General features: G+C 34.7%; 2 protein-coding genes across 9 annotated transcripts in view; both read left to right on the plus strand.

The window, feature by feature from the left end:
• Window positions 1-3075: 3075 nt before the first annotated feature.
• Window positions 3076-5255, plus strand: LOC105320626 (tripartite motif-containing protein 2-like). 4 transcript variants are annotated; one of them, XM_066070147.1, is made up of 2 exons: window positions 3076-3269; window positions 3511-5255. In XM_066070147.1, exon 2 carries the CDS (start codon window positions 3544-3546, stop codon window positions 4537-4539), a length of 996 nt encoding a protein of 331 aa, XP_065926219.1. In that variant the 5' UTR covers window positions 3076-3269; window positions 3511-3543; the 3' UTR covers window positions 4540-5255. The 4 variants fall into 4 exon arrangements, with proteins under 4 accessions (XP_065926219.1, XP_065926220.1, XP_065926221.1 ...); XM_066070148.1 differs by having other exon boundaries at window positions 3077-3269; window positions 3656-5255; XM_066070149.1 differs by having other exon boundaries at window positions 3077-3269; window positions 3671-5255.
• Window positions 5256-8072: 2817 nt separating this feature from the next.
• LOC105327218 (inositol 1,4,5-trisphosphate receptor type 2) overlaps window positions 8073-23621 on the plus strand; it is a 45837-nt gene continuing 30288 nt past the window's right edge. For all 5 annotated transcript variants that reach the window (XM_066068681.1, XM_066068682.1, XM_066068684.1 and 2 more), the window contains exons 1-17: window positions 8073-8586; window positions 13549-13619; window positions 14667-14791; window positions 18658-18744; window positions 18936-19013; window positions 19105-19185; window positions 19410-19513; window positions 20012-20187; window positions 20397-20504; window positions 20699-20841; window positions 21055-21133; window positions 21528-21613; window positions 21974-22099; window positions 22250-22300; window positions 22519-22599; window positions 22792-22850; window positions 23056-23185. In XM_066068681.1, the coding sequence (XP_065924753.1) occupies window positions 8504-8586; window positions 13549-13619; window positions 14667-14791; window positions 18658-18744; window positions 18936-19013; window positions 19105-19185; window positions 19410-19513; window positions 20012-20187; window positions 20397-20504; window positions 20699-20841; window positions 21055-21133; window positions 21528-21613; window positions 21974-22099; window positions 22250-22300; window positions 22519-22599; window positions 22792-22850; window positions 23056-23185 (1668 nt within the window). In that variant the 5' untranslated portion in view covers window positions 8073-8503. The remainder of the gene's footprint in view (window positions 8587-13548; window positions 13620-14666; window positions 14792-18657; window positions 18745-18935; window positions 19014-19104; window positions 19186-19409; window positions 19514-20011; window positions 20188-20396; window positions 20505-20698; window positions 20842-21054; window positions 21134-21527; window positions 21614-21973; window positions 22100-22249; window positions 22301-22518; window positions 22600-22791; window positions 22851-23055; window positions 23186-23621) is intronic.

Below are 23621 nucleotides of genomic sequence, written 5' to 3' on the forward strand. Positions count from 1 at the left end.
AATTTACAGAGAAACGCGGAATGTTTTCTGCTTATGGTGATGGAGTTTGGGTACTCGGGGATACATAATACAAAGAACATATTTAGTGGTTAAAAGCGGGGGGCTAGAGTCGGTGGAATCTGTGATAATTTTAAGGCTTTCACGTTTTCGTTGGAAACACATGCAAATGGTCCACGTATTGCAGTCCTTTTTTAAAGGACAGCAACTTGTTGTATTATAAAGGCCCTGTCACACCAAGCTGCGTCCCCACGGCGTGTTCATGGCGTTATAAAATTCATGAACCCGCCGTATGATCGCAAGGAAATTTCCGAAATAAAATTACAGTTTTATTTGAATATTTTACAAGTGAAGATGTCACGGCGTCCTGACGGCGACCTAGGCGTTCTTACGGAGCTCCCACGGCGTGTAACTGCGTTTCCACAGAGTTCTACTCGGCGATTGACTGCGCTTTCGCTGAGTCTCCGCCGAGCGCTCATGACATGCTAGTAGTTTTTTACCGCGCATCCACGGCATGCTATGCGCGCTGACTGAGTGCATAAGACGTTCTTTATTTCTTGGTAGATTAATAATATGTTTTACGGTGTGACCGTTGGGGCGAGCGCAGAAGGAGCCACACATCTGTCATCATTGTAAAATGCAACCCATGGACTTAACCAACCAAAAATATTTTTCTTTGTCTCGAAAACTTTTACCACCGCAAGGAACCGGAAGATATCAAACTTTTATTCCAATGGCCCCTTCCTAGGCTTATACACTTAAACAAAAAACTACCACTGAGCATTAATAAAATGTTAAACAGACTTATCAAAATATTTTGATAAACACAAAGCCGGTTTTTTTTTATTTTTTATCTCTTCTTTACCTTTCAATAATGATCATTAAAATCAATAAATTGTGTGTCTGTGTTACGCTGTCACGGCGACCTCACTACACTTCTACGGCGTGTTAATCAGAACGCAGAGACATGGCGCGTACTTTGTGCATATTCAAAGTGCGCGCCGTCGCATGGTGTTCTAAAATGTTCTTGGCGATTCCATCGCGACGGACGAAGATGCCGTTGCGTTGTTACGGCGCTGTAGGATTTATTTAGATATATGGTAAAACAAAACTCGCCTACCTACTAAGTAAACAACTGCTGGATCCGCGTGTCAATATGTAACCTCTGTAGGGGGAGGAAAACATTAATACGCATAGGCGTCGGAACCGGGGGGGCTAGGGGGGGCTTAGCCCCCCCACTTTTTTTGCAAAGTTATACCTAACCATTAGAAACATAGCATGATAGAGGGTTCAGCCCCCCCCACTTTTTCTCGCAGGAAAGATTATTGTTCCTAAATTTACCTTGAAAGATTGAGAAGTTAGATTCAGAAGCATACTACCCCCCCCCCCCCCCCCCCCCACGGATTAGGAATTTCATGATTTTGGGGAAAAAAATTTGGGTAAGTAATTTTTTTTGGGGAAGAATAGGTATATTCCCCCCCCCCCCCCACGGATTAGGATTTCCATGATTTTGGGAATAACTTTTTTCTGAGGATTAGTCTAGCCCCCCCCACTTTCAATTTGCTTCCGACGCCTATGATACGTGACAGCGCCATAAGATCTCATAAAGCGCCAAGACAGCTCTGTCAGCGCGCTCAATGAACGCAGCTAATCGCAGTGTAGACGCAGTGATAAGTCAATTGTGCTTGCACGGAGATCTCACGGAGTCCTCTGGGATCTCACTGCGTTTCTATCGCGCTCTCAATCTCACTGCGCTCTCACTGCACATCCACAGCGTTTGAACAAGTTGTTTTTTGTTTGGCTGCGTTCACACGGCGACCCCAAACAGCTGTTGCTGCGTTCATCGCGCTCTCATGGCGTTTCTTTTGCGTTTATACCGCGCTCCTACGGCATTAAAGTGCGTTGTCATTAAGACCAAGAAAACTCGAACAATGGCTCTTGTACAATAGCAAGCGATATAATAATTATCAAACTGGATGTAGATGACTATGTAAAAAGTAGCATTTGCCAATATTCCAAGACCTTTCAATGGACGTAGATGGAATCCATGCCATTTGGTTCTCATGTTTTCACATCTTTTCTATGTTTTCTAACAACTAATAACGAATCTTGTAGACCTGACTACTAAGAGTTTAATCCTAGTTCTTCACAAATTGTTTACAGGTAGTTATGTTTAAATTACAATACACCTTTTCATAAAATCAAAACAATTTTTTTTATCATTTACTAGTTGTAAATTCTAGTTTGTTTACCATGCAATTGTACAAATTAATATTTACCTACCAAGAAGTAAAAAACGTCTTGTGCACGCAGAACAAGCCGTGGTCGCGCGGTAAAAACTCTTAGCACGTCATGAGCGCGGAGACTCGACGAGAGCGCAGTTAATCGCCAAGTAGAACTCCGTGGAAACGCAGTTACACGCCGTGGGAGCTCCGTAAAACGCTTCGGTCGCCGTAAGGACGCCGTTACATCTCCACTTGTAAAATTTCAAATAAAACTGTACATTTTTTTTTTTTAGAATTTTCCTTGCGATCCTACGGCGATTCCATGAATTTTACAACGCCTTGAACACGCCGTGAACACGCCGTGGGGACACAGCTTGGTGTGAGAGGGCTTTTTCCTTATTTAAAAACGCAGCGGGATCACTGTGAGGACGCAGTTCCGGTGTGACAGGGGTTTTAGAGATAGCAATTTGTTTACTGTGAGCGACACAGTTGTCTCTAAAAATATGCTTCGATGTGCCATATATGAATGGATCAAACAAACCTATGTAATGTTTGTATTGCTTGTCTATATTCTAATAATTAGTGATAGGGACTCACTTGCTCGAATAACACGTATAAGACTGCGCTTAGTCTTTACTATATATTTCTTTTTTTTCTAGATCTACATATCCACTTATAGCACATGTATTTGTTTTCTCTATATTTGGATGCTGATGATGGGATTTGAACCCACAATGTGTGCACCATTACACCACACCTGTTTTTATAGGAAAAATAGGAATAGGAGGATCTTAAATCATGAAAAACGATTTCTTTTTTGAAAAACAAAATAAATAATCTAAAATTTAACCCCCCCCCCCATGAGTGACCTAGATCTAGACTAATGCAAAACTGTAAAACCATGCACAAGTTTGTACCTGGCATTTAAATCAATCAAATGGTATTGCACAGGTAGCAACTGACCAATAAACACCTGAAGCCGTCCATGTTGGATTGTAAAGCTTTGTAGTTTACCTGTGGAGGAAAAACTGTAATAACATTAGCTAGGTAAGTTTGATAACCCACTAAATTTCTTATTGTTTATTCTTATCAATCATTAAATCATTTGGAGTAATGATTTTTACCTGTTAAATAATTTACCTTATTCTAAATTCAGTGAAAAAACCAAAAATGTACAGTTCAGGCATGAAATGGAACCTCTACATCCTTTATATTAATAGATATGTTAATCATACCAAAATAATACATATGTACATCATAAATATATACTGACTCTGACTTTTCATAGGATTTTTTCTGCCTTGTCTCTGAGTACAAATCCATGAATGCTGAATTCAAAAGATTGCCTCCTAAGCTGAAAGTTTCCTTATCAAACTTTAGGCCGCAGGAAATCCACACAGATCAGCTGATTGAACATTTTAATTCTCTGTCAGCATTATCTTTTACAGCAAAGAAACAACAAAACTGCAGCATGCTGCCCCAGGGAGCCGAGTCCTCACCCCAAGATCAGTCACTGATGGATATACCCCAGGTCATCACTGCTATAGAAACGGGGTATAGATGTCTAACGGGTGTGACGTGTCTGAATGAGACAGAGATCTGGATGTGTGGTGATGATGACATGATGAAACTCTTTAACATCCAAGGGGAACGAGTGAAGTCCATTCAAACCAATCCAGAGATCAGTCCAGAGGACATAGCAGTGACAAGAAGTGGAGATCTAATTTATGCTGATTTCATTGATAGAACTGTGAACATAGTGAAGAATACACAGATACAGACAGTGATCAGACTTCATGGGTGGGAACCTCGCGGTGTCTGCAGTACCTCCTCTGGGGACCTCCTGGTTGTCATGGACAGTGATGATTATAAACAAGCAAAGGTTGCGTGTTACTCTGGCTCCACAGAGAAACAAAGCATTCAGTACGACGACAAAAGACAACCTCTCTATTCATCTGGTGACTATAAATACATCAATGAGAACAGGAACCTAGATATTTGTGTGTCAGGCGGTGACGCCCGTGCAGTAGTGGTGGTCAATCAGGCCGGGAAATTCCGTTTTACCTACACTGGTCATCCCTCTACTACCAAGGGAGATTTTCTTCCACACGGCATCACAACAGACAGCCAGGGTCGGATCCTGACAGCAGACCATAACAATAGCTGTATTCACATCCTGGATCAGGACGGACAGTTCCTCCGCTACATTGACAACTGTAATATAAAGCGTCCATGGGGTTTATGTGTGGACACCAGAGACAACCTCTTTGTGGCTGAGTTCACTGGTAAAGTGAAGAAAATCCAATATTACGTGTAAATCAATGAACTGTGTTAATTAGATGTAAGCAAAGCGTATGAAGTAAATATTAAATACTGTATGTATAACATGCAATCAAACTATTAACGTTGTATGTCATTATATGGTGTATACCAGATGTAAACATGTTGTGTGTTGATAATGTTCACACATTAACTTACTTATTAAGATATAAACAGACTGTTTAAATGTATAGATAGTAAGTGTTTATGTGTTTAATCATTGCAAGGCATCAATCTTGATTTGTTAAAATATAAAAATTTTAGTATGTAAACAAAGTTCTCTCTGATGATATATAAGTAAACACATATAGACCATGTTTATATATATTATGTAAACAAAGTGGCTGTGTATATGTGTCACATGATATCAAGTGACTTTATATTACATGTGTTTTATAAAGAAACTACCTTTTTCTATTTAAAATGTACATTAAGTGACTGTGATTTTTAGTATGTGCATACAATTTTTGTTTCTTTTAACAATAATAAAAAATCAATGGACTGTACTTGTTACTTGTGGTTATCACTAAACTCTGTGTTCCATGTATTAACTACATCAGGGTAAATGGATAAGTTACACTCAATTCTTTACCAGCAATGGAGCGAGGCCACAAAGGAACCGAGGCCCATCACTTATAAAGAGGCATGGTACAGGTACTAGTATATTAACCCAAGTAAAATCACACTGACTGAACTAATTGTTATTACTTAACTTTTTAAAATGTGACCCCAACATTTTTTTTTGTTACTTTTACATGAAATATTAGCTTTAAATATATTTGTATTCAAAGTTTTTGGAATATTTCAACACTTTTAATTGTAATTGTATTTGCGTTATAATTTGAGCTAGTACTCTAACATTAATTTTGTAACAATATCAACACTATGCTCTTGTGTTTAATATGTATTGACTTATAAAGCCACTAGTAAAGCAAGGTTTTTTTTAACCTTGACTTATATATAACGTTTACATTCACTACATGTGTTCATCTTCATACTGTTATAAAATTATAATTTTAGTAACAATTTCAAGAAATTATCATTTCTGTTTGGGCCACATAAAAAAATGGCATGTGACATTGGTCACAAATAAAGTAAATTAACATTTTAAGTTCCCATTTTTATAGGAAAAGGTTTTCGGGTGATTGGCATTACTTGTATTTAAGGTTCCAGTCTGTTTAAAAGGAACAACGTTGCTACGGTTTTTGTTGGAAGAGCTCTCTGTTTAGAAAGCCACTATAAAAACTGTTAAATATTGAAAGATTTTAGTTGTTGCGCAAATAATTACTTGGGATATTTGGATGCATACTTCTACTTAGAGAGCTTAATGCTCTATTCCTAATTCATCAACACTTGGTAGGTCATATGTCAAGATCATTAAACCTCGTTGTAAATCCTAGACTTTCCGCAATCAGTTCTAATTTTTGCAACGGTACCAGCATTTATAATACCGATAAAACAGCCAACCGGGTAAAATTTGATAAGGACATATCCCCAGAAAAATGTTTGAGAAATCTGAAAAAAATCTATACATATTTAATAAGATCATTACCAAAAACAACAAAATCGTCTATTTATTTTGTAAACCAAATAATTTATCAACAAGTGTTAAATATGAAACGCACTGAACGCAGGGGAAAATTCAGTTCGTTTTTATATATACGTCGTAATAATATAAATATATTTCTCTTTAAACATGTACAGTGTACAGTGTATGTACCGTTTGTGTTAATTGAAAGTAAAGGGTATAAACATGAAAATGTTTTACTCATTTATTAAGAGCTCTTTTCTATAAATTAGTCAAAACTAAACAGATGTCCACATCAGACTCATAATTCACGATTTTTACAAGTACTTGAAACAAACTACAATATAGAAAAGCTCGAGTGAACAAAAAACCCCGGACAATTTAACTACATGTAGCAACAATGATACACGAAGTTTAATTCCATCAAAATCATCTTTGTGAATTAATTAAGGTGGTATGGTGGTATGGGACATCTGTCGATGTTTATGTGGATTAAAGTATATTATAATTAAAATACTGTTATCGGTTTAGAATTTTCAAATTTTACAATATTTAACAAAAAGATAGCTTTTAGACATATTTGGAGATGTAAAAATTGTAAAAGCCCCAGCGGGATTCGAACTCATGACGTACAGGTTCCTAGTTAACCCATTAACCCACTGCTGCTAGGTGACTAGGGAAAAAAACTACTAAAATAATTACAGTTGGTTTTATTGTTCATTTCGATAAATAATACGTCACAACATGGAAGTGTCCCCTACCACCTTAAAGCGACGTGGGTCGCCATGTCCTCTATACGAGTTATGGCGGCTCCATATACATGTACTTCTTTATTAATTAATAGTATATAGCTGAACAATCATATCATAAAATGTTTTGTAGATCTCGAGGTTAGTTTTGTTGACCATCCAGCCTCCGTAACAAATTACATGACTGTATAAACGGAAAGCAATGGGTGTCCCCCATGGCTTTCCATACCAAGGTTATCAATAAAGGGCTGTGTGATTCTTTAAAAATGTTTGTGGCATATTTCTGCCCCCTACAAGCAAGATAAATTATGTCAACATGCAAAATTAATTAACGCCGTACTCTGACATCATAGATGCAAGATGCAACAAAATTATGACAACATGCGACTTATTCATGTCAACATGCGAGTTAATTATGTTAATATGAAAGATAGTAATGTGAACATGCAAGTTATCTCGCATGTTTTTATAAATAACTTGCAATTAAACTAGTTATCTCACATGTTGACATAAATATCTTGCATGTTACGATATTTAACTTGCATGTTGACATAAATAAGTCGCATGTCAACATAATTATCTCGCATGTTGACATAATTGTTTTGCATGTATGTTCACAAAAGTAAGTTGCATGTCAATATATATAAATAGGTCGCATTTTGTTATAATATGTTGCATCTTGCATCTATGATGTAAAATACGGGCGTAAGTAAGTAATTTTACCCATAAAAATCAGATTCTCTTTGAAGATTTGTAACTTGCATGTACACATAATTATCAAGCATGTTGACATAATTTTCTTGCATGTTGACAAAATTTATCTTGCATGTAGGGGCAGAAATATGCCACCAAAATGTTTTACTGCAGAATCAGTACATTTTATACATGTACTGAGTAAAACTGCAAATGGGCTACAAAAAGTAAACGCCGAAAGTGACATGGCGCAGCCATAATGAAACCATGATACACATAATAATACCATTCTCCTGTTGTCGCCTAATTTCATCTAATCGCCTGTTGTCGCCTGCGACGGAACCACACAAAGTGGAGAAATGGAAGATATATATTAAATGGGATTAATTTCATTTCTTTTAAAGATCTGTCACAAAATGGAGATGCTCCATTCTCTCTAATGATTGGTATAAATTAGATTCTTAGTCGGTTATATAACGATGAAGATGTTACGGGTTTGATCTCCCCTCAGGCATTATAGTGATTTCGACCATTGTCTAATATCCCACGTGTTCACACATATACACCAATGAGCTGATGCTCAATCTTAAATCAGGATCTTGAACTTATTTGTTTACAACTACTTTTAAAGAACGTATTCCTGGCCATTTAAAAAACGAGAGGACAAAACTCAGACAAATGAATACGGAGTCGGGTGCTCTTTAATAAATGTCGGAATTTCCTTTCATTGGAACTGGTGTTATTTTCTATAATCAACACGGGTAACCAAGCCCCTAATCCGCCTTAAAAGGATTACCTACACATGTGTTTAGACTCCGAATTTTAACATATAACAGGTCCAGTATTATATATGTCCGTGTGCATTTGACGAATAGAGACATTGCCATTTTCTACCAATCAAGGATTTTATTTTTAACGGCGACGATTCGCTGGAAGAGAAAGGCGATGCTTTCGTAGGATTAATTAGTGATTAGTTAATTTTATTAGTTAGTATGGATGACACACTTAGTGTGGGGGATACAATTTGTTTGTATTCCGCGGAGAGTTTTGGATTTATTTTCTCCACCCAGTCCAGGTAAGATACTAGAATTTGTTTGGAGAAAACTGCATTGAAGTACTTGTATGATCACTCAGAGAGAGAGAGAGAGAGAGAGAGAGAGAGAGAGAGAGAGAGAGCAATGTATATTTTCGTTTGTTATATAAGAGCGTCTTTGTTGCAATGAAATTCAGAACGTTATTCCGTTATATGACACCATATCAAATACAAAGGGAATTAAAATTAAATGGGAAATATTTGGGTTATTACCATGTAACAACACAGCTGGACAGTTCGGTGTTTGAACTACAGGTACGGTACAGCGAGGACTCCTGTTAAATGATTTCTAGTGGATTTACATAAGGAATCGATAAACACTAAATTTGAATTGATAAAAAAACCTATCAACTGTGAGAAATCTTTGAAAACATAATAACTAAAATTGTAAGAACTTTTCAAAACGTAGCAAATGAATAAAATACACAAACACACGCTTGTAAGTTTACTAAAAGATAACTCATAAATGTTGTGCCAGTTTGCTCAGCGAATTAAAAAGTAGGTGCTACCATAAGTTCCCCAGGAATATCATATATGCACGGAAAGTTGAAAATAACAACACACACACAGAAAGAGAGAGAGAGAGAGAATATTCTTTTAACACTGTTTAAAGATATCATGATTTTCTTATAGTTAAAAAGTTTGAGTTTATTATAATGAAACTGTGTTCTGCTATGATATTTGAATATTAGCTTCGTTTGTCCTTGGCAGTTTAATTCAAGGATAAAAAAGACGAATGATGGTCTTATTAAGTCTAATTTAATCACAGTGTCGCAATTATGAAATCGTATTGTTAAAGGAATCAGTGACCAGTATGTACAAGCATGAACTATGAGGTTTTTAAATTATATAACCCTTAATCTCTTAATTCTAGTAGACAATGCAGGATTAAATTTCAATAACACTTGTCAATATTGTATGTATCGTGCGAATTTCAAAGCATTTTACAACATAATCGGCTGATCTTACACCTAATTCATAAGACTGTTTCGATATGTTTTATGCTTCTGGGATGAATATAAGTTTGTGATCATCTTTGATATGGTATAAGATTGACAAAAATAAAACAAACAAAAAAGCCAATTTATAAGACGTTTTAACAGATTAAAATGTACACATTTACATTTCATTAGATGTAACATTACTGTTCTTGCCATTTCTGATATTAAGGTGGCCACAAAATGGCTGACCTCCGATCTTAACGACATTTGGTTTTTTTTAGTAAGTAAGTAAGTAAATGATTTATTATTGTGACATGTGTTTTATAAACAAAAATAGAGACATGTATATTATATAATAACTTAATGAATAAACACCCGGGCCATCGGACCTATCTGTCAATTTATAAACATGAGTATACAAATAATAAAAGGTTACGCAATTTAAAGGGATTTTATCGACAGCAATACGTAACTTACTCCAAAGCCGAGTGGATAAAGTTTCGGGCTTGTGATCTGTTAATTTGGGTGACTATTTTTATGTATGTTATTCCATCTTAAAGAGTATTTGGCCGATGAAAGAGTATTAGTATTTCTTAATGTTTCACACATTAAATCAAATGTTTTGTGAGTGAAAAAATATACTAGTATAGCGTTTGCCTTAATATGTCACTTTTAATTAGTGGCGCCCTGGAAGTTAAAGATTCACGCATTTATATAGGTTCACGTGTCTGGTGTAACTACATTGTCTCAGCAAACAGTTTTACAAAAAATAACACCTCATCTCGATCGTTCTGTACGTTTGAGACTATAGAGCTGTATTTAGAAATTTCGTTTTGCAATTATGATAACAAATCTTAGTATATTCAAAACCTTAACGATGAGATTAAACCAACTCATTTACTTTTATCGGAAGAAATGTTTCAATGCTATTCTAGGATAAACAATTATTGCTGGGTTTTTTTTTTTAGGTCAATACGACGATTTAGTCCATTTCTTGAAAAAAAAAAAGATTGAATCTCCATGCATGTAGTTGCTGTTCATTTATTAAATGACGAATGTGTCATGTTGTAAATTTTGTATTTACTGCAACCCAATAAATTCAAAATTTACAACACGACAAATGAAATTAGAATGAAATTTCTGAATATCTACATAATAGAGAGGTTGAGATTTAAAACATGTACGGGTACGCGTAAGCATGTACTTTGGAACTTCCGATGTCTGTTGGAATTTGTTTTTTAATAACCATTGTAGCAATGATCTCTAGGAGTGTTGTGGTGATACGATAATGTATACAAACATCTTAAGATTTACCATCAACATGTGAGCGACAACAGGAATACATAGTGTGACCCCCCCCCCCCCCCCAACAAAAAAAAGATAGAAAAAATGAGGATAATAATTTTAACCAAATTGTTTTTGTAACAGAAAATCCGTAACTTTGTTCAAATAAGTTATTCTTAATATAAAACACGATTATATTATGTTTATTGTATTAGATAATTGAATGGTCTCTCGACTCGCCCCCTCCCTTGCATACATACCCAAACATCCAAACAAAGTGATTAATTGTTAAAGCTAAGACATAAAATAACACTACAGTTGCAGTAATTACGCATATAATAGAGCGACTTTAACCAATTAAAAGTTTTCTTTAAATTTTTGAATATGTCATTATATTGATGCATCAATAGTGCATTATAATTAATGTACGATGCAATGAGAGAGAGAGAGAGAGAGAGAGAGAGAGAGAGAGAGAGAGAGAGAGAGAGAGAGAGAGAGAGAGAGAGAAGAGAGAATGAGAGAGAGAATGGAAAAAGAATTTAAAGTAGATCACACCCCCCTTCTGATGTATGGACGCATCTAGACTTTATTGTATGTATTCCCCTGTTCTACCCTGAATGTTCAATGTTCTTGCATGATGAATTGAATTGATTGAAGAAAAAACTCATTGTAACAAATTTGAAAGTCTATAGGTGCTCAACAATCAGTCCTTATTATGATCCTCAAACCACCTACTGCAACTTAAGCTCAATTATCACCGTTGAAATATTGGCTCTTCTGAAATACGTGTATATTGCAATCTGTCAAAAATTGTAACTAATTTCACGGCATGTGTACATTTTAAATAGACCAAAACTCGGATATATGCCGTAGTTTGACATATGCAATCAATGGGCACTACTACCAAACATTGCTAATTAATTCAACTCGTTAATTTATAAGTGACTACCGTGCGTTCGTTCGGCTTTCAGCAAAGTGCATGGTTTCCTTTGTCCCACAGTATAATCCTTCATGTATGTAATTTTCCTTTTAAAAAAGTGTAGTCAGAAACCTAAATATATATGTACTTATAATACTTACTTTGGTTTTTGGTTTTCAGCAAGCAAAGTCTTATATTTTATTGGCACACTAACGGCACGAGGTATACAAAGGCAATATTTAGTACGGAAAATTACTAAATACTGACCTCCTGATTCAAAAAGACTTTGGACATAAACGACCGCTATACCTATGACTATATATTAATAGGTGTCTTTGTATAATTACAAACGTACATGTATGCATGCAATTCTTATAACATCTACGGCCAATAAATGTTTTCCTGAGAAGTGAGAGCTAGATGTACATGTAGATATATATGTTGAACATATACATGTGTAAATAAATTAATTATACAAGTATTTAATATTTATTTGCAAATTGTTTGACTAAATAATGATTATGAAGTATCAATAATTTACAAATGCAAAGCATTCTAATATGCAAGACCGTTTTATAAAGCTCAAAAGAACGGCATAACGAAAAGAAAAATTCATCTTCCAAAAAATTACTAGTAATCGATCTTACAGTCGGTGTTTTAAAAATTCTGATACACCTAACAAATGAAGAGTTCCTGGGAATTATATATAAATGCTTAAAGTCTTTTTCATTACTTACGAAAATTCTCCAAAGACTTAATCGTTCTTTGTACTGTAGAATTAGCAAAATGCTTTGGCTAATGTAAGTTAGGAAAGTATATATGCGAATAGACCTTCCGGTCTTTTTTTATCTTCGTTTTATTTAACTGTTTATAGCATGCTTGTAAAATTCAATAAAAATATTTTAAAGGCACTTTGTATAAAAGTTGATTCTTTTGTACATATAAAAATGACAGATGGCTCCAACAACAAAAACTGTATTGTTTATTGGCTAAATTCAAATGAATTATAAGCTGTTGAAACATATGTACATAATTATAAATATATAATGCTACACTCTATCCAATCAAAATCAAACAGTTCGCTATTGACGTTAAACAATATTCTAAAAAAATATTATTCATACATGTACATTCATAGGAGGAGAGACCCTATAAATCAATAAAACAAAAACTAAGAACCCTGAAAATTAACGTGCGAGGGACATTTACCGTAATTATTGACCGCAGGAATTAATGAATAGCTATCGACACCTTCCGTTCAAAATATCAACTTGCAGCAAACTTGCCACCCCTTGCACTCATTAAATTCAGTTTTACAGATTTTAAAAATGATCAATTTTTTAAACCATTAATGTATGTTATTGTATTGGTTATTTCCAAGGCTTGAGATTAGAACGGTATATAGCTTTTTAAATACACAATGTCTGGTTTTTAAACGTTTGGCTTTTAGAGATATTCAATTATCTGTTTGAATTTGTAATTTTCTCTAGGGACGAATACTTATAACTTTCTCCATGGCTGAATATGTATGAACTACTGTTGATCAAGGTTACGAGTTTAAATTCAAATCACTGAACTGATATTGAATTAAATGTATATCAATATAATTAAAAATAGAATTTATTTTCCTATAGAGGTCTCATGATGCATGACGTATTCTAATTTTAATTAGATATAGATACAGATAGAACAGTTTGGTACATCTAACTTAGCACGTGTGACTTATTGGTTCATTGTATGACAGCTATATGTTTCATGTAACCCCGATCTGTATTAACGTTGTATTCGTCTGTATTACAGCTCTGTGCACAATGAGGTCGCAGTGGGTTCTCGCCAGGACAGACAAAGGCCAAATGTACAGGACCAACAGGGTAGGTACAACAAAAAAACCAACAACACAGCACAACAACAAATATACAGGACCAACAGGGTAGGTACAAAAAAAACCAACAACACAGCACAACAACAAATATACAGGACCAACAGGGTAGGTACAAAAAAACCAACAACACAGCACAACAACAAATATACAGGACCAACAGGGTAGGCACAACACCAACAACAAAACACAACAACAAATATACACGACCAACAGAGAAGGTATAATAGAAACAACAAAACACAACAACAAATATACTGGACCAACAGAGAAGGTATAACAACAACAAAACACAACACAACAACAATTATACAGGACCAACAAGGTAGGTACCACAACAATAGTAATATAAAAATAACAACAAAACAAAAACAACAAATACACGACAAATACAGAACTAACAGGATAGTATTCAGAACTAATTGTGAAGGTTCAACAACATCAGAAAAAGCACAAGAAATATACCACACTAACAGGGATGGTACAACAACTCTGAGGTCGTAACAATCGTAAAGAGTTCTTAACATTAAGATTTAAGACGCTTTAATTATTCATGTACCCGATCCTGTGCGTGAATTATTTCCACTACCTGTTAATTTCTAAAAAGCTATATAATCAATATTCCATTGACAACTGGTGTCATTCAAAATCGCGTGATGTAAATGTAATGTTCGAGTCGATATGATGATGATTTCGAATTCCGAAACATCTTTAACACGCAATCGCGATATATTTGTTACAGTAAAAACATTCGAACTTTCAGTAAATGCACAACTTCTTTTCTTTTTTTAAATTGTGTTAAAAAAGAAATAACCAAGATGAGGAAAATTAGCTATGGTGTCTCTTCATATATCCGCTAGGCGTTCTGTGAATGTGTTCTTTTATCTGTTTTGTTTTTTCTTAAAGAGATGTTTAATCCACTGATGTTCTATAAATATGCAAAAAAAAACCCCCAAACATTTTAGACACATATTGAATCATTGATTTTTTGTTTGTCTCTTTGAAATAATTCAAGACAACTCTGCGGTTTTTTTGTCAGTGATTTCCTTTCATCTGGAGGTCGCTAATCGGTATAAACTGAACAAGAAGCTGAGGAAGATACAGGCCAAATTAGGAGATGACCCCGAAAACATCTCCATGCGAAATGCCGTGTCCAGAGCAAAGGTAAGTCGTACGGCAAAGTATTCGATACAATCATACACCACAGGTAAACGTTTATGTATAACATACGCATTAACAAGAAATCATATTGACGCAAGCGTCACGTGGGCAGCAAAAAATATGATTGTTGTATGAATTATTGGTTGTTTACATAAAAACACACCACAAAGAAGAAAATAAAAGTTGGTTGTACTAATTTTTATGGTAAATTTTAATATACTTTCAGCAACTTGTTTTGAAGTTTAACATTTTACTATTATCATAAAGAATCGAGTTAGTTAGTGTAAGCATTTCTAACGGTAATTGTATGATCATTGCCATAGTATGAAGTAATGGAGAACACATTGATTTGTATATTACTCTAAAACAAAGTTCAACTTATCATTTTTCTCTCGGAGATAATGTATTTCAAACAATTTTGGTTTTTTTTTTTGGTTGCATTGTATTGAATGAAAACTTAATGCATTAGTTTATATGATTTCAAGGGACTGCAAGATAAAAAAAATAATGGAGTAGTTCAAATTTTCAAGTCAATTCAAAATTTCATTTCTGTCATATTTTTGCGTAAATAATTGATATGGATGTCATTTCATGATATTTTCTACCACATTTTACATGTAAATATAATAAATACACACACAAATTCATTTTATTTGACACGACACATAGAAATTCAAATATATATTATTTATATAAAATTTAATGACATTAAGGTCTTTAGTATTTCAGGTCTTTAGTATGTCCCGCATACCGAGATGCATTATTTTGAAAAGAATGAAGAACTCCGAAATTTTCCGAATAGATTATAGTCTCGATAAAAACGCGCCAAACACGATAGTCCACTTAGTATGACCTATTTTTCATTTACGAGTAAAACAAAAAATATGTGATATTTTTTAAAAGGCATAACACATATTTCTACATGCAATTTTACTTTTAATTCATAAAAAGAAGCATAATATTAACTCTATTAAAAAAGAACTATCCCGCAGAAACGCAGTAACAATTTTCAAATGTATATTAATAGCGGACCGCCTTCCGGCGGCCCGTAATAATAATAAATTCAGCACATACCTAAGACCTTGTTAAAATCTAGGAGTTACATGTATAATTATGTACATGTATATACATACCCTGGACCAAGTCGAACCTTAATTTAGTCACACGCCAAAGACCTTGCAGAGCCAAGGTATGAGTAGTTCAATCAGTTACACATTCCTGACTTTGTTGGACCTTTGTAGAAGTAATTCATTCAGTCACGAACCCTATTCCCTATTTATGAGATGTACATGTCGAAGTAATTACTTCCGTCACATTTCTCAAACCTTGAAAAACATGCATGTACGTCGAGGTGATTCCTCTCAGTCAGATACAGTCTTATACCACATACACTGTATAGACAGACACTGCATGTAGAACCAACTTCTGAATAATTAATTAGTCATATATGAATTTATTACATGCCTATATAGTGAAAACTTACGTCAGGTAATAAAGTCATATACCAAGTATCTTGTTGAATATATTTTGGAGTAATTAATTCAGTCTTACATGTGCCTAAAACACTGTAGAAAATTCATTGAGGAGGCAGTAAATTCGGTGACATACCAACGACGCCTTGGAGAGTACATTTGGATATTCGGGGATGTATCTCATTATAACTACAGTAAATATTTTAGAGAACTTGTAAAACCTTTGGTTAGATGTCCTCGTCGTTTAAAATTCAACCAGTCTTTGTGACTAGCTTTTGAAGTGGTTAATGTTTGGCGAAAACTGGTCTCATAACTGCAACGGTATGTGCATACAAATTGAATAAAGCGCGCTAGCGCATTATGTAAATTTGTTTGCACACACCGTTGCAGTTATTATACCACATCTTTCATAAAATAATGATTCAATGCTTATATTTACGTTTCTTAATATTTATTCTTTTTCCGGAAACATGATTTATTTTAAAAAATCTCTGCCTTATTCAACGAGTACTGTGCACTTAACGGAAGAGCCTTTGAACAGCCGAATCATGCTGACAAAAATAGTGCGCAGAGATTTGATAACTTTTAAGATAATTTTATTTTTCTTTCTGTAATTTGATAAATTTACTTTTGGTATACTAAGAAATTAATCAATTGAATTCATTTTACTGTTAAAATATGTTTACACCAAGAAATATTTATCAGCGTAAATTAGATCAGGTCGTGATCTGGCTTGAAGTCGCGAGGAGAGTCAGTCATACTATAAACTTTAATGCAGACTCTATTCATACGCACCAGATTTGGTGATTAGGTCTTCTGTGTTATGCGTAAATATCACTCAAATAAATCAATACAATTTGATAGGGGGAAGAAAGTAAATGTAAATATTTGTCAATACATTTTATTATACCTCAATATGATTATTCTATATAACGCGTCATCTAATTGGTTAAGAAAGTCACGTGACAGGGCGAAGAAAACATCAAGTCTCCCGGGAAATACATATTGTGTCTCGCCTCTTTAGAAGTCTCGGGATTTTTCTTCCAAATGTATGAACAAGCCAATCCGAGCATACGATGTTAACAGAGATGATCAAATCATAAATATTTTTAAAATGATTTGAATTCTCTTATTTTTACTATAGTTGATTCGAATCTATAAAAGAAAAAGAGATAACTATTTTAAAAAAACCAAACAATCACAACGTAATTGCGTTCGAGAAGTCAAAAAACTATTAGAAGACAACGTATTTTGTGTAATAATATGTTGATCTGTACATTAAAACTTTTTTTACATCAATGTTCGTAAACATGAAGATTTTTTTTCCCACAAAAATTAAATTATCCTGGGACAAAGCCCTCGGGAAATATGATTTTTCTTAGAGTAATAAAATTAATCTTCATATTTCCCTCACCATCATGCAATAAATGTATAATGTCGTAGTGCTGATAACACATATCACATGATCTCAGACATGTATTTAAATAGCCTAGATATATTGCTTGCTTAAATTGAAAGTATATGAAATTGATAACTTTACAATTTTTGAGAGAGAGAGAGAGAGAGAGAGAGAGAGAGAGAGAGAGAGAGAGAGAGAGAGAGAGAGAGAGAGAGAGTTCCGTCACGTATACTTACATTTTTCATTAATCGGGCAAGGATTTAAAACATTCCCTAAGTTCTATTAAAGTTCTTGAGCTTATTTGGCAGTATATAGAACATGCATTGAATTTTCACGTGAATGAAATTTAAATGCACACCCACTGTTAATCATCCCTCAGCGCTCTCTTTAAATATTAAAGTCAATATTAAGTTTTAAAATTCTCATAAACATGTTGACATATTACCTTTGTCTAACAAAACCCATGCATTTTTTAGTTGATAAGTATCATATTTGGACAAAATAAAGAATTCACTCTCTAAATCTGGTAAAACATTCAAAGTAAAATGAAATGAAACTTTTGTTATTGCTTCTCTTAATTTAAGTCTACTCTTCATTGGGAGCAGATTACACAAAATTAAATAGGTAAAACCAATTCTCTTTGCTGAGATACACCTACATATCTTTACGAGAATGGACGATTTTAATTCTACATTGAAATAAATGTTATAAATTATGTATATAATGCTTGAATCTACCTTTTTCTCCGAGCTACCGCTATCTTTATTTGCCTTTTGTATCGACAATGCCCTTCTTCACAGAAAGCATGGTTAAACATCGACTCTTTAACAACTTTCTACTACAAAAACCATGATGCCCCTCTCTTCCACAGCTACTATATAATACTCAGTTTATTTTTTAAAAAATTGCAGGAGTTCTCAAAAGAGAATTTTTATGTCAAATCGGAATATTGATTTGTAAAGTACTAGTACCTGTTCAAATCTGCATTTCTGTTGCAGGCTGCAGCGGACGCAGAAAACGATGACAACATTTTGGAACAGAAGAGACAGTTGGGGAAGAAAGTTCTGTATGGACAGGTTATACAGGTAAATGTTAGTGTGCAGAGATTGGGAGTGGTTCAAAACCTTTATCTACGGCATTATTTAAGAACAAAAGCATCTGCACAAATATTTTTATTGAAATATCAATAAATATAGATAAAATGTTTTATTACTATAACATGTAGAACAAACACAATCATGAACACCTCCTTCTATTGAACCCTTTTTCTTTTCAGCTCCGCCATCAATTTACAAACAAGTATATTCATGTGAGCACGACAAAAACCTCTGATACAGAATCCAACAATATGGCGGTAAATATGATTATTCAAAAATTAATTGCCTTTGATTTTTTTCCAGCTGATTTCAACCACATTGAAACGATTCTCTTCAAACTTATTACAGGTGGAGCTGAAGGAAGAAAATTCTAAGCATGCGCTGTTCCGACTTATGCCGCGATATAAGGTCAAGGCCGAAGGAGATGTGGTACGTCTATTTATAGCACAAAGTCAAACTACTAGTGCAATGGGGGACAGTCGCGCGGTCATATAGATAAATAATTTTCTTATATCAAAAGAGAACTGAAAACTTTACTGTGAGAACTTAATTACATAATAAAATTTTTCAATACAAAATGGTTCACACACTATACAGGCTTCACCTTTCCACCCATTGTTTGTTTGTTTACCTTTCCACTATTCTTTGTTCAGGTACAAGTTGACGACCAGGTGGTGTTGGAGAGCATGAAATCCCCGGGGTCGTTCCTGCACGTGAGCAAACCTCTGCTAGGTCACGGATCAGTCTACAGCAAAAGGTCAGTTATGATACAACAACAATAACAACAACAAGGACACAAATGGCAGCGACAACACAATTTAAACATAAACAACAATAAAGAAAATCTTCAACCATAAACAACAACAACAACAAAACAACAACAATACAACAACCGGCAACGATTACACCGCCGACCTACACCAGTTCCAAGATGTATTGGTTATCTGTAATTTATAGTTGTAGGTGATTGCTGTTGTTCCGCTAACCGTAATGCTGTGTCAGTATTGTGTGTTACAAAGGATGTCACAAGGGAAAAGTTTCACATACATGTTGTTTGAATACAATAAAGTGATTCAAGTTTGAAATGTTTTCGGTTGACATCATCCATTGCAGTATCTCGAACTTTTCATGAAATGTTACTAGATTTAGTCTAAGTTTTTTAACGTATTAATAGTATTGTACCTCCTTTTGTTTTCTGTTTCGGTGTAACAATCTTGCAGAAAAGCCATATAATCTACGTTTTGATTGCTTTCAGCCACGAGCTTAACGTGTCCGTCCAACAGTCCGGATTTACGATTAACCGGAAGTACAAGCCCGTAGCCGGGGACGAGACGAAGCTACAGTTCGGAGACATCATCCGGTTCTACCACAAGGAGATGGAGGCCTACCTAGTAGCCGAGGGACTGTTTGACGACGAAATATGTGAAGATGGTAAGGGTTTTATTATCAAGACATCATGATTAAAAAAATATTCAAACAGAGTAGAGATCGACGACTTTTGTAAAAAGAAAAACCCTGGTGTTTCGACATTTATCAGCAATGCAATTTAATACATTTAAAGACCAATTTTTATTATTATATATAACTAAGGTTATCGTTACCGTGACAAATGATGATTTTTTCCCTTTACAATAAAATAGTTCACATGCGCCTTCGTCCAATTAACCAGTCCATTCCTAAGACCATGTCTCCCAGTACTTCCGCCATTACGTACTGGCAGATAGAGCGACAGGAGGGACCGGTGTCTGGTAAGTACAACACCTCTGACGTATGGTACGTGTTAAAGTACATAATAGGTACCAATTATCAAATAAATATTAATTCTAATTTAAGTACTACAACATAGAAATATTAGCTTTGGTGAAAATATACATGTAGATCAGCATAAAGATTTCTTTAAAACCATTGTAAAAAGATTCTAGGGTTGATCTTATCTTTGCAGGAGGAGTTTTGAAATGGGAACAACAATGTAAGATCATACACATGTGTACCAGGAAGTATATGACGGTCAAGGACGGCCAGGTGACCTTGACAAGCGATCACCTTGACCCTGCAACTGTATTTAGACTTCATCCTGTCATAAGGGTAAAACATGAGATTTTTTAAAAACTCAATATAAAAACGTGCATTTTATAATTCAATGAATTTTGATAACTGCAATGTATGGCTTCAATTCGTATTTCATAATTTAAAAATCATTTTATCACCTCATGTATACATAATATTTATAATACATTGTATATTTTATTTTATTACATTGCATTTAATTTGATTACATTATATCTTACATTCGTACAGGAGAGTGATGACATTCCTCCAGACAGCTACTGTAGGATGGAACACGTAGTCACCGGTCAATGGCTGCACGGGGGGTCAGGTAAGAGGGGCGGGGGTCTTTACTTATTATCACACGTAGTTACTAGTAGCTAGCAAAATGGGGTATTAACTTATTAGATCTGCTAGCCGCTGGTGGGGGAGGGAGGTCTAATTATTCGTAGTCGCTGTGTTGATTGCATCAAAAGAAATAGTTTTTAAGAAAGCTATTGAAATCTATTTACAACCTGCACATTGACCTAATCTTTAAAAAAGTGATAAACAATTATTTTGCATGGTCGAATTTACATTTTGTTTACAATATTAAAATTAATACTACCAGCAATATACAAAGTGATCTTACCACTAGGTTATATTTTTATCGAGAACATGTTCTGCACATTCAGAAACACTGAAACTGGACAATTTGATGGTTTGGTTTTTACATTGTATTTCAGAGACATACAAGAAGAAACAGTTAGATGGTGATGACAACATACAATCCATGGCGGCGTTAAAATGGACCACGGCCGAGTTCCGAGTGGTCAGTAAATAATCACTTCCGGGTCCTTTTGCTACAAATATCCCGCCTTGTTACAATGACAATTAATTTTTAAGAAGACGTCTAAAAGACATTTGCTCGATCTTTAATGACAGGAAATATGATTGAACGGAAATAGAAGATAATTCAAGTCAAAACTTTAAACATTCAACAAACGACAATTAGGTGTAGAAAATAAAAAAATGAAGTGAACATGTGGCACCTGACCATTAATCTCACAAAATATGACTAAGTTTGGAGACAGGGTCGATCTAAGTAAATATATCGAAAATCGAATCATTTCAAAGCGTATTAATAAAACCAATCAGCGTGGATGATGACGGTTAACCATTGTTGTTTCAGATCGAGACGATAGAGGAGATGCAGTATGACGACGCGTTCACCATACAAAAAGTAGACGAGGAGTTAGTCAGAATCTTCAACCACATGGCGGGAATGGTCCCCTTCGTTCAAAAGCTGATAGCAGACGTAAGTACATGTATAATATCCATTTGCTAATATCCCTTTCAAAGTTTCAATTCTTTTTTACACTTATATTTTTTGCAAGTAATAAAAAGTTTTGCTTTTAAAAACTTTCATGAATTATACATAAATATATATATTTTGCATTTTTTTTAGAAAAAGGAAGGACATGCATTGAACGCAAAAATGGCCCATGATGCAGAATCGGTAGGATTTGTTTTAACCGGATGAACTTGATTTCTTAGAAATAACATGTCATGAGAATCTGTTGATAAGTTTGAGGTTTTCATTGCATTGGATGCCCTGAATTAGGGTCTGGATATTTTAAAACATTTGCATTGTCATTTTCCGCTAATTTTTTTTTTACATTATATCGTAACTGTTTGACAAAGAATTCTTTATTTTTATTTGCTGTTATTTCTAAGGCCTTACAAGAGTTAAGTTCGTTCATGGTAGTGAACGGTCATCCGATCAAGAATAGACAGAAGTTGCTCCGAAACCTCAGGGTGAGTAGGGCGAGTTTTTTCCTCTAAATAAATGCATGCTTAACCTCGGTTTATGATTTAAAGTTACTTTTTCATAAAGATCGATTGAATTTACATAACTGTGAAACCGTAAAGGATGAGTGCATGTAGTGACGTGTTCAAAGAAATTAGAAAGGAAAGTTTATGTTACTAAGTATTCATATATTTTTTTAGATTGTTGAGCTGTTGATAAAGCTTCTACAGATACCATTTAGAGGCACGCCTGACCAGTTGTAAGTCTAATAAAAGTCTTCTGTTTAAAGACGACATATGTACGAGACAGTAGTCAAAATGTTCTGATACTAGTACACATGAGGCAATTTATTGTAAAATGCACCAACAACATTATTTGTTATTCTGTACGTCAGTATATGTTACATGAAATACATGAAGCAATACTTCATTGTGTGGGTAAATGTTTAAATGGTTTATCTGCAGTCACATGACCAAGTTATTTGTGGAAACCTATCACGTGATGTACGTGTACCTGATGGGAGACAGCCGGAAGAACGAGCTCTACATCGCCAAGTACATCGACTTCTTCCAGTCCCAGTTCGAGCTCAGAGAGGTCTGGGAATGATTCTGATTTTTAATTACAACTAGACTTTGACCCGTGCGTCCACGGGTTGGCATATAACATATGATATCGACATTTACGAAATAGATTCATCGGCACGCCGTATCGTTGCTATTTACATAACCAAGCGTTAAGCCTACAATAATGCTATTAATTTCACTACACTCTGCTTAGTTAGAAAAATCTAACTGAAAAATCTCGGGACGGGGCTTCGCCACAGTTAAAACGCCTCCGATATGTACACCTGTATTAATATAGCAAAAAATTGCAGAATCGCTCCGGAACGATTTTGGAGAAATTTGTACATAACAGTCAAATTATTCACAAAAACTATTTTGAGGCTGTAAATATCTTTCATCTAAGAATTTAATTCATACTAATGAAGAATTCAACACTTTTCACCAACTTTTCTCCTCGCTTTGAATTT

Source organism: Magallana gigas, chromosome 8 (genome assembly GCF_963853765.1).
Source record: "Magallana gigas chromosome 8, xbMagGiga1.1, whole genome shotgun sequence".
NCBI classification, from domain to species: Eukaryota; Metazoa; Mollusca; class Bivalvia; order Ostreida; family Ostreidae; genus Magallana; species Magallana gigas.

Bases quoted from the DNA above. Each gene is read 5' to 3' on its own strand.
- LOC105320626 (XM_066070147.1), top strand. From the start codon at position 3,544: ATGAATGCTGAATTCAAAAGATTGCCTCCTAAGCTGAAAGTTTCCTTA.